Below are 20,473 nucleotides of genomic sequence, written 5' to 3'. Positions count from 1 at the left end.
GATTGATAGGAAAGTAGCTCGAAGAGCAGGTCTAGAGCCAATGATAATAAAATAGGTTGAGCTGAGATAAGTTAGTGTCAAAGCTTAGGACCTGGGGCTTGCTGAGGAGTGGAACTATAATGTGCAGGGAAATTCAAGATCTGAGATATAAAATATAAAATACAGGGACAGAATTAGGCCATTCGGTCCATTGAACCTGCTCCATCATTCGAACATGATTGATGTATTTCTCAACTCCCTTTCTCCTGCCTTCGCCCTGCAACCCTTGGTCCCCTTACTAATTAAGAACTATCAATCTCTGTCTTAAATTCGTCCAATGACATGGCCTCCACAGCCTTCCGTGACAATGAGTTCCACAGATTCACTACTGTCTGGCTGAAGAATTTCCTCCTATTCTCAGTTCTAAAGTGTAATCCCTTCAATCTGATGCTGTGCCCTTGGGTTCTCGTCTCTCCCTCTAGTGGAAACATCTTTTCCTCAGCCACTCTATTCAGGTCTCTCAGTATTCTGTAAGTTTCCCTCTGATCCACGCTCCCACCCCAAATCATTCTAAACTCCACTGAGTACAGATTCAGAGTCCTTAACCGCTCTACGTACGACAAGCCCTTCATCCAGTGGATAATTCTTCTAAACTTCCTTTGGATCCCCTTCAACGCTAATACATATTCCCTTAGATATGGAGCCTAAAACTGTTGCAATTATTTCAAATGATATCTGACCAGAGCCTTATACAGCCTGAGCAGTACATTTCTGCTCTTCTATTCTAGCCCTTTTGAAATAAATGTGGACATTGCATTCTGAATCTGCATGTTAACCTTAAGAGAATACTGAACTAGGCCTCCTAACTTCCTTTTGTACTTCAGATTTCTGAAGCTTTTTCCCATTTAGAAAATAGTCTGCACTCCTACCAACGTGCATAACCTCACACGTTCCCTCCTATCATTTCTTTCCCCCCTTCTTATCTGTAGCACTCCTTCTGCAGGCTCCCTGCTCCCTCCACACTACCTGTCCCTCCAACTATCTTTATGCATCTGAAAACTTAGTAAGAATGTCCTCCATTTATTCATCTAGATCTTTAATGTATAATGTGGATAGATGTGGTCCCAACAATGACCCCTGTGGAACTCCAATAGTCACCAGCTGCCATCCTGAAAAAGACACCTTCATCCCCACCCTCTGCCTCCTGCCAGTCAGCAAACCCTCTATCCATGTCAGTACCTTGCCCCAAACACAATGAGCTCTGACTTACTAGCCTCCAGTGCAGCACTTTGTCACAGGCCTTCTGGAATTCCAGACAGATAATGTCTACTGGCTCTCCTGTGTCAACTTGCTTGTAATCTCTTCAAAGAGTTCTAATCAGTTTTACGAAGCTATGCTGACTCAGCTCTATTTTACCATGCTTTTCCAAGTACTCTGCGAACTTACCCTTAATAATGGATGTAAAATCTTATGAATGACTGAGGTCAGGTTAATCAGCCTTCAATTACCTGTCTTCTGCCACCCTCTTTTCTTAAACAGGTGTGTTAGATTAGCCATTTCCCAATCCTCTGGAACCCTACCTGACTCCAATGGCTTCAGAATGATTAGCACCAATGCTACCACAATCCCCTGAGCTATCTCCTTCAGAACTCTGGGGTGTAGTCCATCTGATACAGGTAATTTATCTACCTTGAGACCCTTCTGCTTCCCTAGTATTTTCTCTTTCATGATGGCTGCTACACTCACCTCTGCTCCAACTCTCTTAAAGTTTTGGTATAACACTGGTATCTTCCACTGTTAAGTGTGATGCAAAGTATCTATGCAATCCCTCCACCATTTCTTTTTTCCCAGCACAATGTTTTACTTTTTATTTATTTAAAAACACTCTTCCAATCTTCTTTTATATTACTGGCTAGCTTACGCTCATATTTCATCTTCTCCCCATTTATTGCTTTTTTAGTTTCCTCTGCTGGTTTTTAAAGCCTTCCCAATCCTCTGGCTTCCCATTCATCTGCACCACATGACATGCTTTTTATTTTGCTTTTGGATTTCTGCTGGCCCTGACTTCCCTATCAGCCACGGTTGCCTCATGGTTTTCTTGAGGAATTAATTTCTGTGAACTGTAATTTAACCTATTGATAGAATTTCTATTTTTATGAGAGGCAACAAAGCTGAAATGCTAAAAGGGTTTGGTAACTATTTCTACTGAATATCCACCAGCTGTGGTTGACCACTTTTTATCTTTTGCTGTTATTCGTGCATCCCAAATTTCCCTTTGGATATTGAGGGCTATGATTTTTTTTAGAACTGGAATCCCTACAGTGTGGAAATAGGCTCTTCGGCCCAACAAGACCACACTGATCCTCTGAAGAGTAACCCACCCAGACCCATTCCCTTACCCTATATTTACCCCTGACTAATAACATACACTATGGGCAATTTAGCATGGCCAAAAAGTGCTTGTTTTTCAGTTATTCGATAGGAAGAATGGAACCTCAATCTATGACTCATTCATAAAAACAAATCAGTGCTCCATGTCATAAATTGCAATAGTACTCTTTAGTAAAATGTTAAAAGTGGGAATAGATGTGGAGTTTGCTTAAGTTGTATGCAGCGCGCCCTCTATTCCAAAACCTGCCAATTCTGGCAGTGTGATGCTGGGACTGCTCAATAAAGCCTGTGGAAGATTGTTACTGCAACTTTGCTCAGTTTGATGAAAACTTGGTGAAAATGGGCAGAACTCCAGTTACAGGCAGCTCCACCATCCTTTTTGTTCAATAAAGACTGGCATGTTATATTCTGTCTTCCTATTGGCATTCATTTTGCTTCTGATAATGAATGCTCATGGCCCAGTTTATGCCAGAGGTTATGGTCAGTAGTCCATCAGTACAATGAGTATGTGTGTATGAATGTTGTTTGTGTATGTCATGCAGGCAATTTCGTACTGATTCTATTGTAACAAAGTTAACTATTTCTGATCCCTGTGGTCCCTTCATTTTAACTGGTAAAATTAATCAATATTTTCTTATTCAGGCTCCTGACTTTAAAAGTGTGGCTTATTTGGTGACAAATTGTTATAATTTGATTGGTTCACAGTGTATTGTTCAAAGGATACTTTCAGGTATACTATCTCAAATCTGGAAATCTTGGGACTGGGTTCATGCTAGACCTTGTTGGTTTTGGGTGAAATCATGTTCAGAAGATTGGGCAAAATTGGTTCTGGTGGGGTCAAGGGTCACTTGGCACATGGGAAGAAACAGGCACACAAAGCCATTAACGAGTCTGATCTGTCAGTGCAGTGCCGGGTGCAGCAAGCCACCAAGTTATTTTACAAATTCACATTCAGCAACTTGTAAAAGCATCTGGTTTTCAAATACCCCTGGCTTTCAGATTTGTGACACTGCTTGTGTTCTATACTGTAAACAGAAAATGCTGCGTATATTCTACTCTGAGGAGGGCTTATTGGTCTGAAATATTTTCTCTGTTGTCCTCTCCACAGATGGTGCCTGATCTGCTGAGCATTTCCAGCTTTTTGCTCTTATTTCAGATATCATATGTTGCCGTTGTACTTGCAGTATGTAGCATGCCTTAGCTTTAATATCTATCCAAAAGATAGCACTGCTGACAGTGCAACACTTAGTATTGCACCTGTGGGTCATCCTAGAATTTGCGTTCAAGTATCTGGAGCAAGATTTGGAACCACAACTTTCTGACTCAAGTGGAAGTTCTGCCAACTGTGCCACAGCTAACATCTCTGCACATTGATACATGTAACTTGCATGTGCAATGTTTAGCAACATTAGGTGGATTATGTCTTGCTGTACATAACATAGTACCAGGACCATTGGTTTGGTGCGATTGTCAAAATCCTGTTATTATTTGATGGTATTTTTTGGATTTTTGCCAATTCTACAACTTTGTCCATTATTCTGTGAAAATGATCAAAGTTTGATCTTTAGTTTGATATTTACTTCATGGTATTGCCTTGCTGTTCTTAAAGTTGAACATACGCATCAAGGCATTGTGCAAATTGTGCTGGCCAAGGTCAGTATTCAGCAGTAAAAGTATTGAACTGTTTTCTTGGGCTTTCTTTAGCTAATGTTACAAAAGAAAACCCCACAAAATCTTGTTGGAAGTGGATAAGAAATATTCAAATATATGGCTAGTTACTAGAAGGACCTATAAAATGATACACATTGCAGATACTTAGACAGCAGAATCTATCTTCCACTTACATTGTTATAGCTCATATGAAACCACAAATGCCCATGCCAAACAAGCTTTTGGAGATCCAGAACACTTCAGTTAAAAACAAAATTGGAAGAACTGTGGATGCTATAAATCAGAGACAGTTCTCAGGAAGGATCACTCAACCTGAAATGATTTCTCTCCACAGATGCTGCCAGACATGTTGAGATTTTCCAGCAATTTCTATTTTTTGACTTCAATTAAAATGTTTGTGGCTGTTAAATAACATTTCAGTAATTTTAATTCTTGTGAAATGTGTCATTTTAAAATATGATTCTGTTTCAAGTCTCATTTTGGCCACTGGAAATTTAAGTTATTACTAGCACTGGAAGTCTAAATAATGTTTTGCAGTTGGATTATGTTTTTCTCCCCTTTTGTTTGAGTTGTTCTCTTCTCAGTAAATTTTCCAAATTGGTTATTCATGATTGGTTTGTGTTTATAAGCCTGTCGATTTTTTCATTGCTATTTTCTACCTAGTTCAATTGTGTTCAATTTTTGGTTCACAATATTTCCATCTCCTTGTTTGTATCAGCTCTTTCATTCATCCCTGATCCTTAAATATTCTGGCTTATTGTGATTGCTTTATGCCATTTGTTCCACTTTTGCTATTAGCCAAACGACAATGCATTTCCAAATGTTGACACTAAAAACACAAATGAAACTTGAAAAGGAGGATGGTCTCGCTACTATATACAGGAAATGTGCATATGAAAGATTGAATATTTCAGACATATAAAAATGTGTTCTTTGTAGCAGGGTCACCCTTAAGATGCCACTACAGTGGTTGCACATCACTGTAGGATAGTCTTAGCTTTAATTCTACTGACTTTGTTTCCAAGGATTATTTGTCATTGCTATTTTGAATGAATCATGAATTGTGCACTTTTTGTTTTGGTAATTATTATTTTCTTTATTTCTTCAGGATAATGATGTGATATACTACAATGCGAAGGATGATCTCATGGGTGTAAGTATGGGGTAAAATAATGGGCTTGAATTGTGGACCATTCTTTTCAGAAATCAATGTTTTTTTTTCAAAATGAGTATGTACCTGAGCTTTCACAATTGATTCTATATTAAGAAAATACTGTGCTGTTATCATTGTCCTTGAAAGATGGGACCAATCTGTTTATGTATTCTGTACTGTCTACTTCATTCAAGGATATCTTTAAGCAAAAAATGCAATTTTTAAAATCAACAATAACATGAAATAAAAAGACTCAACATTCAATATATGCTTTAGTGTAATTATTGATGGACCTTGCACATCGCAAAAGGTTCTGAAGCTAGTAAACAATGAATGATGCAACTTATTTTTGGAGAATTGACATGAAGTTAAGATTTTCTTAGGTTGAGGTTTCCTGCCAAGGGTTCATTGTTAGAAAAACTCACTTGGTTCAATAATGTCCTTCTGAGAAGGAAATCTGCCATTCTCAGCAGGTCGGGCCTATGTGTGACGCCAGAGCCACAGCCATGTGGTTGACTCTCAACTCCAAAATGGCCTAGAGCCACTCAGTTTATCAATTGCTATGAAACTTCAACCAAGAAATGAAACTAGGCAGACAGCTTAGCATTGACTGAGGCATCAGAAAAGACAACAGCAAAAATAGGCCTGTATATCCTGCAAAGTCCTCCTTACTAACAGTTGGGGGCTAGTGCTAAACTTGCAAGAGCTGTCTCATAGACTAGTCAAGCAACAATCTGATATAGTCATATTCACAAAGTCATATCTTGCAGATAATGTCCCAGATACCACCAGATATGTCCTGTCTCACTGGCAGGGCAGACCCAGCAGAGGTGGTGGCACAGTGGTATACAGTTGGGAGGGAGTTGCCCTGGAGGCACTTAACATTAACTCTGGACACCATGATGTCCCATGGCATGATATTAAAATTGGGCAAGGAACCCCCTGCTGGTTACCACATGCTGTCCTTCTTTGGCTGATTAATCAGTACTCCTCTATGTTGAATAATACTTCAAGAAAGCACTGAGTTTGCCAAGGGCGAAAAATGTACGCTAGGTGGGGGAATTTCAATGTCCACCACCAAGAGTGGCTCGAAAACAACACTACTGATTAACCTGATTGGGTCCTAAAGGACAAGCTACTGATCTGTGGCAGGTGGTAAGGGAACAAGAGGAAAAAACTTGGCTTCATCCTTACCAATCAGCCAGCTGCAAATGTATCTGTCCATGATAGTATTGGTAAGAGTGACAACAGCACAGTCTTTGGGGAGATGAAGTCCCGCCTTCACGTTGAGAATATCCTCCATCATGTTGTGTGGCACTATCACCAAATGGGATAGACTTCAAATTGATCTAGCAACTCAAGACTGGGCATCCATGAGGTTTTGTGGGCCATCAATAGCAATAGAATTATACTCCAGCACAATCTGAAACCTCATGGCCCGGCATATCCCCTGCTCAACCATTACCATCAAGCCAGGGATCAATCCTGGTTCAATGGAGAGTGCAGGAGGACATGCCAGGAACAACACCAGCCATATCTAAAAAGGAGGTGTCAACCTGGTGAAATGACCAAACAGGACTACTTGCATGCCAAACAACAAAGTAGCAAATGATAGACAGACCAATAGACCTATGCTGTATAGTCCTGCCACATCTAGTGGGGAATGGTGGTGTACATTAAGCAACTCACTGGAGGAGGAGGCTTTACAAATATCCCCATCCTCAATGATGGAAGAACCCAACAGATCAGCACAAACGATAAGGCTGAATGAAACATCTCTCAGCAATCTTCAGCCAGAAGTGCTGAGTGAATGATCCATCTTGGCCTCTTCCAGTGGTCCCCAGCATCACAGATACCAGTCTTCAACCAATTTGATTCACTCCATGTGACATCAAGAAACAGTTGGAGGCACTGGATACAGCATGGTGATGGGGCCTGACAACATTACGACAGTAGTACTGAAGACATGTGCTCCAGAACATGCCTCTCCCCTGACCAAGCTCTTCCAGTACAGTTACAACACTAGCATCTAATCAACAACATGGAAAATTGCCCAGGTGTGTCCTGTACACAAAAGACCAGCATAAATCTAACCCAGCTAATTACTGCCCCATCAATCTACTGTTGATCATTGGTAAAAGTGATGAAAAGTGTCATCAATATTTTTATCATGAAGCAGCTGCTCAGCAATAACAGTGATGCCCAGTTTGGGTTCTGCCAGAGCCACTCCTCCTGAATTCATTACAGCCTTGGTTCAAACATGGACAAAAGTGATGAATTTCAGACGTGAGGGAGTGATCGCCTTTGACATCAAGGCTGCATTCGACTGAGTGTGGCATCAAGGAGCCCCAGCAAAATGGGAATGGAAAGGTGTCAGGGAGCAAACTCTGGAAGATTGTGTGGTTGTTGGAGGCCAGCCATCTCGGCTCAAGGACATCTCTGGAGGAGTTCCTCTGGGTAGTGTCGCAGGCCCAACCATCTTCAGCTGCTTCATCAATTATCTTCCTTCCATCATGAGGTCAGACATGGGGATGTTAGCTGATGATTACACAATGTTCAATACTCTTCACATATTGAAGCTGTCCATGTCCAAATGCAACAAGATCCAACCAATATCCAGGCTTGGATTGACAGGTGGCACGGAACATTCATGCCATACAAATGCCAAGCAATGACCATCAGAGACAATCTTACCACTGCCCCTTGATATTCAATGGTGTTACCATCACAGATCCCCTGCTACTAATATCGTGGGGATTATCATTGGCCAGAAACTCAATTGGATTCAGCGTACACACATAGTGTCTACAAGAGCAGGTTAGATACTAAGAATACTGCAGGGAGTAAATCACCTCCCGACTCCACAAAGCCTGTCCACAAGTCAGGAGTGTGATGGAATACTCCTTACTTGCCTGGACGGGTGCACCTCTTATTATCCTGAAAGAGCTTGGCACCTCCAGAACAAAGCAGCTAACTTGATTGGCACCATATCCATAAGCATCCACTCTTCCACCACTGATGCTCAGTAACAGCAGTGTGTACTATCTACATGATGCACTGCAGAAAGTCACCAAAGAGCCTTGGTGAGCACCTTCCAAACTTGTGACCACTTCATTCTGGAAGGGCAAGGGCAGCAGTTACATGGAAACACCACCACCTACAAGTTTCCTTGCAAGCCACTCACCATCCTGGCTTGGAAATATATTGCCATTCCTTCACTTTTGCTGTGTCAAAATCCTGGAATTCCCTTCCCAAGGGCATTGCGGGGGTCCACCTACAGTAATGGACAGCAGTAGTTCAAGAAGGCAGCTCACCACCACCTCAAGGTCAACTAGGACAAGCAATAAATGCTGGCTGGCCAGCGATACCCATGTCCCTTGAGTAAGTAAAAGAAAACGCTGGTTCAAAATGAAGTTTGGAATTTTCATTGCAGCAGGGAGAAGCCATTTTTCAAATCTTCTATTCCTATGTTTTTGATCATTTTTAAAAAACAATTGCCATTGAGACCTTCATTGTATTTTATCTCTCGTTGCATATTCTTAAAGATTGTGTGGACAATGATTAATTTAAAACTTTAATTTTTAACTTTTATAAAAGGAGTTTATGCCGTGAATTCCTCAGGCCCTCATTATTTATGAGGATTTCCATTTTTACACCCGACCTACAGAAATGTGGCTGGAAAGTTGGATGGAAATGGACTTTGACAAAATTGGTGTCATGTACTTAATATGTCCTGCAGGAATTGCACTCCAGAGTGTGAATTCTATTTGATATATTGAGCTCCTTCTGGTTAAGGCAGAGAAACAGTCATGTCCTTAGTCTGTATTAGCTATGTGATGAACCCTTTAAGAACTCCATGTTTAATTTAAGTTATTCTCTTTAGTAACAATGTTCATTATTACAGGTTTTAAAGCAAGACGAAGGATTCACGAGGTTCAAGGTTATGTGGATTTATTAGATCCTAGATCTGGTGAATTTAGATTAGAGTTAGCTTTAGAGCTGTTATAACATGCAGCAACTTGCAGTTTTTAAAAATGATTTAATTCTGAAGTGCCCCCCAAATAATTCTGAAGGAGCTGCTTTCCTTTTCTCGTCAATGTTCTTTGCTCCATCCTGGAGATGCAGCCTTGCTTTGAATATAGTCCCATCTTCCAACGTGTCACCCCAATGCCCAATCTTGACTTGCAGTGAGTTGCAGCAAACTACTTGACTGTTGACACCATCACATCAGAGCTTTAATTCTGCTGGGTAAAGTGTATAAACAGAGTGGTTTGCTCAAAATCTTTACCTGTCCCTTGTGCGGCCTGGGGAATGGAATCAGGTTCGATATTCAGCAGGAATGCTTCAAACTCAGGTAGTGTTAAACCCTTAGAAGAACATTTCTGCCTTTTTAATTGGCACATTGTTTGGTGATTAACATATTGGATTGTCAACAATGCCAAAGTAAGGAATGCAGGGCATTTAAAAAAAAAGGAACAATCCTAGTCAAATTGAGATTGTGCGAATGTTCATTTTGCACAACTTGGAGCCTGTTACCAACACCATAGAGAAATCTAAATATTATGAATGCAGCGAATTTAGGGGTTGGACCGAAGGGTCTGTTTCCATGCTGTACATCTCTATGACTCTATAATTAGAAATCCTTTCTTTCCATATTTGAATGAGGACTGTTCTGGGGAGGAAACTTAGAATTAATGAAAAAAAACTGTAAGGTCCTGATGTTTTCAGGAAAACAACTTCATAGATTTCAATGTTTTTTGTGATTTGAACCACTTGGCTGCAATTTTTTAAATGTTTTATTCATACCAATTTTGGTGGTTTAATACAAAGAACTTTTGTTTACTAACATGTTTGTGCTTTTATCATTTTGGAAAACAATATTATATCAGTATTGTAATTTTTATCAGCTGAACAATCTTTGGTTTTGTCATTTTTTAATATTCTCCAATCCTGATACAAGATCTGTCAACCTACTTGTTGGATCACTGCAGTATTTAGCTTGCAGCTCTTCCACCCATGTGCCTTACGGCTTCAGCTGCTAAAGGACTAAAGTCAGCTGCAACCTTTTACTTAATTGAACCTCAGAAACAATGTATTTTAAAATTGCAATTTCCTTCTCCCACTTCTGTAACTGTGGAGGCTTTTTGAACAAAGTGTATAAAAGGTAGAATAACCTCTGCAATTGCTATTTCCCAGTAGAAAGTACTGAAGAGAGAGATCCACGAATGAACAACAGCTTTGGACAAACTCCCAATTATGTTTTAGTGTTGACTATCATTATTTGTAGTGACAAAATATTTTTTTCTGAACGGAGAGGCATCATTAAATAAGTGGATTTCAGCAAACCATCCGTTCCCTTTAAAAACAAACTTGCTTGTTTCTACTTGCATTTTACCTTTCTGTGGTTTGTGCACAAGGGCTGCCACACCCCTCTGAATGCAAACATTCCAATCTCTCAGCATTTAAAAATATTCTGCTTTTACTTTTCCAACCAATAAGGATAAATTCTCACTTTTCCACCATTGCCAGAATCTAAGTTCACCTAAACTGTCTATATCTCTTTGTTATCTCTGAGCATCCTCTTCACAACTTCCTTCCCCAACTCACAGTACCTAACCAACTGAACTTGGATATATTACACCAAGTCTGCTCATTAAATCATTAATATGGATTGTACTGATACTTGCAGCGTCCCATTAATTGCAGCTTGCATACCTGAAAATCTCATTATATCCATTCACCAATCTCTATTACATTCCCAATTCCAATATGAATCTTTGCCCTCTATTTGAATTCAGTTACTCTGAGAGGCTCCATGTTATTTCTGTTGTTAAAAATGATAAATTATCGCTGATTCTTTGTTTGTAGAGTAGGCTCCTTTCTATGTAATCAAAAATCCATCATAAATTAGCTTTTCTTGGATGTCATCACCAATTTGGGATTTTTAAATTACTTTCAAAATGTTAGAATAAAAGTGCAATCATGTTTGTACATATGCAAAATTTTAGCTTGTTCTAAAATTTTCACTTTGTAGTTTATTGGCTTAAAACCCCTTCTATGTTGCTTTTTATGCATTGTTATTGTCCAACCAACAGGGTGTAATGTCTCTAATATTCATGAGTAAATGACACTCATGTAGAATTAATAATCTCATATAATGATAACATTGCAGCTTAGATGTCTTTATAATCCAATAATTATACGCAAGAAACAAGATTGTGTCAGAGTCTCAGAGTTCTTAAATGTTCACTCTTTGATTTTCTTCCCCCTAAAGTCTGACAGAAATGAAAGCCGCCCAAGGATCAAACCTGATTTTCAGTTCAACCAAGCTTTCCGACGCCGTGTGGACTTCAACCACACAGCTGTCCACATCCCCACTGACATCTACGAGGGCTGTAAGTATCTTCTTCTCTTTTATGTTCTGTATCAAATTCTCCTTGATAGATAGATAGAATCCCTACAGTGTAGAAACAGGCCAATCAGCCCATCAAGTCCACATCAACTCCTCGAAGAACATCCCACCCAGACCCACCCCCCCAACCGTATGCCTTTCGGCCTGTATTTCCAATGGCTAATCTACCAAACCCTCCACATCCCTGGGGACTGTAGGCAATTTAGCATGGCCAATCCACTTAACCTGCAGATCTTTGGTTTGTGGGAGAAAACTATACAGACATGGGTAGAATGTGCAAACCCCACACAGACAGTCACATGAGGGTGGAATCAAATCTGACTCTCTGACACTGTGAGGCAGCAGTGCCAACCACTGAGCCACTGTGCCACCCTAGGTGAATATATAAATCCTACGCTTGAGCAGTTTTATTTTAAGGTGGTCAGAACAGTGTACAGTTTGTGGTACATCATAGGAAGGCTATGATGAAACAATAGAAGCTGGATTTTCATTCAAGCTTACCACTAAATTAGAAATAACTTTGTTGCATGGATTTTGGAGAATATCTCTTCAGGAAAATTCACCAGCCCTAGAAACTTGGAATTTGTTTACTTATTTAGATTATGATGATTGTCCAGCTGTTAATGGAAACTGAGCAGAGCTTTAAAGCATGTGATATAGACCAGCAGAGTAATTATGTTGATGGTATCTAAAATGATGCAGATAGTCATCTTAAACATATTCACTGTTGTATGCTTTGCCATTTATATCAAGTCATGGTATTTAAAGCAGATATATTATTTCTCTCAGTTACTCTGCACTTTAAGATGATGGTTCCCTCAAATGTGCACTTTATATGATATTGTGCAGTAATTTATTTTTCAAATGGAATGCATGCTATTCATCAGCCTTTGGTAATAAGAAGCTGATCTAATATCTATTTAGTCAATTTGTCTGTATATAAATTTCTACTTAATACACATGTTTGTCTTCTCTGCAAGGCAAGTAATACTCAAAGAATGCCTAAATGTCCTCATGCTATTTTTATTCTGTAGTGTAGACTGTTGGTTGCTAGACATTGCAACGTGGAAGAGATGCAACTTTGCATCTTTAAGGATTGTGTAAAACTTGGTTCAGGGTTTCTAAACTGTGGATCGCAATCCACATATAAATGTAAAAGAACCACACCATCATTCTTATCCTATTCAGATTGGAAGTTACAGTATCCAAATATTTGATTGTAAAATGCATTATATGTGCCACCTGCTGTGGTGTGAATTGAGAATGTTACCCCAGGGTGTGATAATATATTTGTACAGAGGCTTGCTTTCATTGTAGTGAATACATTAACCAGGCTCTTCAGCACAGCTGTGCAGTGAAAAATTCCTGTTCTTTGTTTTGATTTTGCACCACTGAGTTAACTTTTATAATGCGACTAATGCATAATTACAAAGAAAAGCACAAAGAATATTTTATATTCAGTAGTTCAAAGCTTTTGATCTTTTCCAGATCTTATCTGTGAATATTTTTTCATTTTTTACATATGTGCTCCCACATTATTTGTTGCCAGCTTCACAATTATTTATAGCAGAATGAAAAGTCATGCCTGAGGACTGATTACTCTTATGCTTTATTAATCAGTCATTTGCAATACAAATAATTAAATATTCCATTGTGGAAACAATTTTCAATCCACTTCACTCTTTCTGTGTTAATTCTACAACTCTGCTTTTTTGCAAGGAGTCAGTTTTGTGGTCTCTATTCCCTTTGTGATGTGACGCTGTGCCTACACGTTGTCTGATATACTCTGGTATCAGTAACAGAACCTAGGAACACCTTAGGCACTTGGAGTGTATGTGTAAGTTATATGATAACCTCAACAAAGTGCTAATATAGACAAAAGCGAAAAATATAAAAGAATGGCATGGCCATGCTCCATCACCTTTATACACATGTAAAATGTGAAATACAAGATAGCCCATCTATTCGATCCTTGCTTTTAAAGGTGTTCTACTTTTTCTATATATTTTAGCTCAAAAGTCTTATTTCATAGCTATATTACTATTATACCAAATAAAATGTCTTTATTATTTATTCTTTTGTGGTGTGTCAATGTCACTGGCAACTCTAGTGTTAGTTGCCTGTTTTATTTTTACTTGAACTGACTGGTTTACTAGGCCATTTCAGAGGCCAGTTGCTATGGGTCTGGAGTCACATGTCAGCCAGACCAGGTATAGAGGGTAGATTTTCTTCCCTAAAAGGCATGAGTGAACTGAATGGGTTGTTACAACAATTGAAAGTAGCTGCATGGTCCATATTATTATGTTAAACATTCAATTTCAGTTTTAATTCATTGAATGTAAATTTTCCCAAAAGCCTTGCTGGGTTTGAACTTATGTCTGAAGGACTGGGGTCTCTGGATTACTAATTCAGTGATTGTGCCATTAGGTCATCATATTCCTGATGTCTGCTGTGACCTTCCTAAACCAGTAGTGCTTCTGAAATCTTTGCCTGTTTAGAAATTGAATTTTGCTAAAATTGCAGCTTAAAATAGATATTGTTAATTGTCTCCATTAAGGCTTAGAGTCTGCGGGATTAGAGCATTTACTTGACAATGACTGTGCACAGATAAACCTATTCTGACTTTACACAACTGGTGGGCACCGCAGAGAGTCATAGAAATATATAGCACGGAAACAGACCCTTTAGTCCAACTTGTCCATACCGACCAGATATCCCAACCTAATCTAGTCCCATTTGCCAGCACTTGGCCCTACTCCTTCTAAACCTTTCCTATTCATAGACCCATCCAGATGCCTTTTAAATGTTGCAATTGTACCAGCCTCCAGCACTTCCTCTGGTAGCTCATTCCATAGGTGCACCACTCTCTATGTGAAAAAGTAGCCCCTTAGTTCTCTTTTATATCTTTCATCTCTCACCCTAAATCTATGCCCTCTAGTTCTGGACTGCCTGACCCCAGGGAAAAGACTTTGTCTGTTTATCCTATTCATGCCCCTCATGACTTTATAAACCTCTATGAGGTCACCCCTCAGCCTTTGATGCTCCAGGGAAAACAGCCCCACCCTATTCAGTCGCTTCCTATAGCTCAAATCCTCCAACCCCGGCAGCATCCTTGTAAATCTTTTCTGAACCCTTTTAAGTTTCACAACATCCTTCGCATAGGAAGGAGACCAGAATTGCATGCAATATTCCAAAAGTGGCCGAACCAATGTCCTGTACAGCTGCAACATGACTTCCCAACCCCTATATTCAATGCTCTGACCTGTAAAGGAAAGGATACCAAACGCCTTTTTCACTATCCTATCTACCTGTGACTCTACTTTCAAGGAGCTATGAACCTGCAATCCAAGGTCTCTTTGTGTCCAGCAACGCTCCCTAGGACCTTACCACTAAGTGTATAAGTCCTGCTAAGGTTTGCTTTCCCAAAAGGCAGCACCTCACATTTATCTAAATTAAACTCCACATTCATATTGTTCATATTCCAATCATTTATATAAATGACAAAAAGTAGTGGACCCAACACCGATCCTTATGGCACTCCACTGGTCACAGGCCTCTAGTCTGAAAAGCAACCCTCCACCACTACCCTCTGTTTTCTATATTTGAGTCAGTTCTGTATCCAAATGGCTAGTTCTCCCTGTATTCCATGAGATCTAACCTGCTAGCCAGTATCCCATGGAGAACCTTGTTGAACGCCTTACTGAAGTCCATGTAGATAACATCCACCGCTCTGCCATCATCAATCCTCTTTGTTACTTTTTCAAAAAACTCAATCAAGTTCATGAGGCATGATTTCCTACGCACAAAGCCATGTTGACTATCCCTAATCATTCTTTGCCTCTCCAAATACGTGTAAATCCTGTCCCTCAGGATTCCCTCCAATAACTTGCCTACCATTGACATCAGGCTTACCGGTCTATAGTTTCCTGTCTTATCCTTACCACCTTTCTTAAATATTGGTACCACGTTAGCCAACCTTCCCTCTTCAGGGACCTCACCTGCGACTATCAATGATACAAATATCTCAGCAAGGAGCCTAGCAATCACTTCCTGAGCTTCCCACGGAGTCCTAGGGTACACCTGACCAGGTCCAGGGGATTTATCCACCTTTATGAGTTTCAAGACATCCAGTAGTTTCTCCTATGTAATATGGACATTTTTCAAGATGTCACCATCTTATTTCCCCACATTCTATATCTACGATGTCCTTCATTATATATAATGTGCCTTCACAACTATTTTAGTTCACATTTTGTAAGTTTCATTTAATTATTTGATTTTTATTACAATGCCCCTTAAATATTAGTTTGATTTTCACTCTCATTTGTTTTTTACAGAGCTATAATCTATCATTTCTTTACAATGTTCCTTGATTCCTGACTTGGTTGGTTTCTCTACTCATACCCTTTTTGGAGGAAAAAAAAACTTTTCCTAATCCTCTGTTTGGTTTCATTCTCAACTCTATCTCCTCTCCTGACCTCAGCTTCTGACATATGGAGCAGTTTGCTTGCTATACTTGTCTTGACTTCTTCGACCTTAGTAGAGGTGATTGTCTGGGAATTTGTTGCAGTGGCATTATTGGTAACAGTTGCCATAAATAATTCTGTTGTTCATCCCAATTCCCCAGGGCCAATCTAATTTTGCTGAGAAATGCATTGTTGTACAGCACGTTGATATTGGACACAATCAAGTAGACTTGGAAGTAAGATATGGGTGATGTGTGTGAATACAGCGGTTTCATCAGGCCAGAGAACTGATGACTTTCTTTCAGGGTTTTGAATTGCCACTTGAAGAATCACAAGTTTTATAACTTTGATAATAATAGATAAACGAAAAGCAAGCTGTTCAGTCAACTTGTACTCTCAATGAGGGATTCTCAACAGTTTTTTGGCCATGGACCCCCTTGGCAGTCTTCTCAGGTTCCAAGCCCCCCCTTTCAAATAGTGAAACAACACAAACAGATAGACGTTAAATCATTTATTATTGAATACCAAGAAAACTTGAACATTGTGACATACCGGGCAAAACTTACAAAAAAGATTGTATGGAATTGAACATTTATCAGGCCTCATGTGATACTTGAGCTTGGTGCTTCTAATAACTATTATAAATAGCAAGGAAAGTATTGACTCAATTGACGGTTGTTGCTTGGACTTGAAGATGGAAGCAATAAATGCCTAGTTTGTGTGACAATCAGGAATACTTTAGACTTTGCCCTCAGCAACTCTTATGTCTGTACCTCTACTTTGTTAAATATCTGGAAAAAGCAGGCAGTTCGAGTCCATAAATATTACTTCCTGTTGTCACAATTTTTGGTTGGCATTTTTATGCCAACACTACTCATTAAATTTTACCATTATCCATCTGTACTGTCTGTGTGGAAAGTAGCTGGCTTGATCTCACTGTAATTGTGAATGCTTTTAGTAATGAGGAAAACCAATTTCCTAGCATTACAGCTGCTCTTTCCCAATGGAAATATGATGTGAGATCTGGTAAATTTCAGGAAAATAGCAAACAGTTTACCAAAGTAAAATTTTCAAAAAGTTCAGGAGAGCAGTTGGAAACAGTTATAATTACAAATGTGTTTCCGTTACATAATTTAAGACAGTGTTGGATTTATCCTGTTCTTCATTAAATGCTCTCCCCACCTTGCGTAGTGTTGACATCGTCAGAGTTAGCGGCACGGTGGGCGGCACGGTGGCACAGTGGTTAGCACTGCTGCCTCACAGCGCCAGAGACCCGGGTTCAATTCCCACCTCTGTGTGGAGTTTGCACATTCTCCCCGTGTCTGCGTGGGTTTCCTCCGGGTGCTCCGGTTTCCTCCCACAGTCCAAAAAAAAATGTGCAGGTTAGGTGAATTGACCATGCTAAATTGTCCGTAGTGTTAGGTGTTAGGGGTTAGGGGTAAGTGTAGGAGTATGGGTCTGGGTGGTATACGCTTCGGCGGATCGGTGTGGACTTGTTAGGCCGAAGGGCCTGTTTCCACAATGTAAGTAATCTAATCTAATCTAATGATTTGTTGACTTTGGTTAAAATGCTCGATGCATGGTTAAAATGATGGTAACGCTACAGCATTTTCTAATCTCCTTGTATTATTGGTACCCAAGGCTGCATCCGTAGTCAGAACATTTAATAAGACTCAAGGGACTTAGTTAATCAATTTTCTGCTTTGAAATGCAAAGTCTCATTGGTCAGTCATTTGTAGAGATTAACAAAGACTTTGCCTTGGGCAATGATAGTAATACAGCTTTCATAATCACTTTATCTGGAATCATTTACCTTTGGCAATAACAGTGATACTGCGGTTAGAACTATTTAAGCAATATATTTTGTATATAATGGCAGAAGGAGCATGGTGAGACATTTAAGGCTGTCACTTAAATACTATAAATGCAGCTTTTCCATGTGTTGAAATTTAGTTACTGGGCATTTATGAATTGAATGAGACATCTACTTTCCTGGTTAAGGGGCACCAGTGAACAGGATTGCAAAGTCAGAAGTTTTATGTTTCTGTGTCTGGAGGGTTGCTGTGGACCCAATCATAGCTTATTTTGTAGCTTTAATAAAACTGTGGCATGCTTGATACTAAATTGAACTAAAGAAATATAGTAAACAAACTAAATTCATTTTACAGTATGATGGTATTTTTAATAAAGTATATAACAGTGTATGACATAGGCAGCACCTGATTGAATTTAGCTATAACTTTAATTATTTTTGTCTAATTTGCAAAAGTGACTTTATCCAAATAGGAACATAGAAACAGGAGTAGGCCATTCAGTGCCTTGAGCCTGTTCTGCCATTCAATGAAATAATGGCTGATCTATGGCCTAACTCCACATACCTGCATTTGACCCATATCCCTGAATACATTTGCTCAACAGAATTTTATGTAAGAGAAAGTGAGGACTGCAGATGCTGGAGATCAGAGCTGTAAATGTGTTGCTGGAAAAGTGCAGCAGGTCAATTTTATCTAACTCAGATTTAAAATTGACAATTGATGTAGCATCAACTGCTATTTGCGGAAGAGGGTTCCAAACCTCTGCAGCTCTTTGTGTGATCTTGCTGTGATTTCTTTTCATTTAATTTGGGCACTTATCTAACTTTACTTATTAAATTTATTTTGAGTGTCCTTTTAACCTACGACATTTCCTTGCCGTACAAGATATATTTTGTTCCTTGAGGGCATTTTTTTTTGCCTCATTAGTGTCTTCCCCCAAATCGTGCTGTCATGACACTACTCTATTTCCATCCAATAGAAGTAAGTTTAGATCTTGTAGCAAATGCCATTCACTGTCACATCATTCCCTCTAAAGAATCTCTCATGGATTCGGGAAATTATGTGTTGGGGAGATACCAATAATTAAAGCTGTTTTGTTCTCCATGCTACTTTGCTTGAATATGCATTGTTAATGTTATTTGTTGCTGTTTCAGTGATCAAAACATCAAAAATGTTAATTGTTTGGCAGAAATTGCATTAAAATGCATTTTGAAGACAGTTGCAAAATTAATCAATGTTAAACAGCCATCTCTGCCTACAGTTCATTGCAATAGTTTCTGCTCTGTGAAGCTCAATTAAAAACAAATCTGTCTGAAATTGTTTGTTTAAATTTGAAGTGATTAAACAGTGAATTGATTGTCTTTTCCATCTCAGAGGGTTCTTGCTGCCACAGAAATCTGCATTAATATCTTTTTTCATTTGAAATCTTACAATGTTCAGTTTGAAATTGTTGGCAAACATAATGTCCTATGTAAGTCTGCCCAATTTTCACCTATTTATTTCAATTTTACACACAAAATTCATTTTACATAAAAGTAAACTTTACAGTACAGCACACTGTGTTCCAATCCCACTGCTTAGTTCATGAATTGGCAAGATTTGAGTCAAACTTCTCCTGGGTCACAATACAAGTTCCAGGTCTCTGCCAATACCTCTTGGATTTTGCTGTCAGAAGACCTTGAAGAATCAGCTGTTAAGTATTCCTTTACTAATTTTCCTACACTTTCTCAATATATTTTTGGCTTGTGCTTTGTACTTCACTGTGGACGACAACAACTGCGCTCAGGCATTCATAGTGTGGAGAATCAATTCAACTCATGTCCTGCAGATTGTCTTGTAACGTTTACTTTAATGTACCTTGAAATTTTTGGTACAGATTAAAAATAAATGTTGATATTATCTCTGGGGGACTGACAGACTAGCATTAACAAAAGGCATAAAATAGATTATTACACTGGTACTATGCAGACATCAGGAAGCATTTTTTTCACAGATTTCAGTGTTTAAATGGGCAGGGTTGGATCTATGGAAGTAATACGCTTGACAAACAAGGTGGTCTGGTTTAGTTCCATCTTTGATTAAGTTCTTATTTTTAAACCTCTTGCTTTTGGTAACAGCTTCCGATGATAATTGATATTGGGAATGAGTTAAAAAAAATTGCCTATGCCTCTGCTCGTTCCCAGCACTTTAATGTGTCTTAAAGCTTTTGCTTATTCTGCCATCAATAGGTAATATCAGAACTACAGAGCAATATGCTTTCAGCAAGAAAAATAGGAAATTGAATCCATTCAAGCATTCAACACCAAAACTGAGATGATGGTTACAGAAATATTACATAATACATGCATTGAATGGTCTTTTATTTTTTATGATCAGTTTTAATAGAAATATGATTTCATGGTAGAAAGTTTTATTCATAAGTGATTAGATACACTGGAAAGCTCCTAATCCGCATGCATATCCATGACTTTAATAGCATGTTTCTGCCTCTGGGAGTGTAGTTAATTCCTAATCCGTTGTAACAACTTCCCATTGATTCCACTAGATTCTGTCTGGTAGATGTGTCTACTGTGAGAAGGTACACAGA

At 39.0% G+C, this 20,473-nt stretch overlaps 1 protein-coding gene across 8 annotated transcripts in view; it reads left to right on the top strand.

Annotated features, from left to right (window-relative positions):
- The window catches only part of cacna2d1 (calcium voltage-gated channel auxiliary subunit alpha2delta 1), a 692,512-nt gene that overhangs the window by 290,363 nt on the left and 381,676 nt on the right, over positions 1 to 20,473 (top strand). For 4 of the 8 annotated variants that reach the window (XM_087999530.1, XM_043713767.2, XM_043713761.2 and 1 more), the window contains exons 5-7: positions 5,150 to 5,194; positions 9,099 to 9,134; positions 11,469 to 11,589. In XM_087999530.1, the coding sequence (XP_087855656.1) occupies positions 5,150 to 5,194; positions 9,099 to 9,134; positions 11,469 to 11,589 (202 nt within the window). The remainder of the gene's footprint in view (positions 1 to 5,149; positions 5,195 to 9,098; positions 9,135 to 11,468; positions 11,590 to 20,473) is intronic. The other 4 variants (XM_043713764.2, XM_087999531.1, XM_043713765.2 and 1 more) reach the window with 1 other exon arrangement.

The sequence above is a fragment of the Chiloscyllium plagiosum genome, unplaced genomic scaffold, assembly GCF_037043375.1.
Source record: "Chiloscyllium plagiosum isolate Xiang-an unplaced genomic scaffold, Cpla_swu_hap1 HiC_scaffold_23, whole genome shotgun sequence".
NCBI classification, from domain to species: domain Eukaryota; kingdom Metazoa; phylum Chordata; class Chondrichthyes; order Orectolobiformes; family Hemiscylliidae; genus Chiloscyllium; species Chiloscyllium plagiosum.
This window is presented reverse-complemented; position numbering and strand designations above follow the sequence as displayed.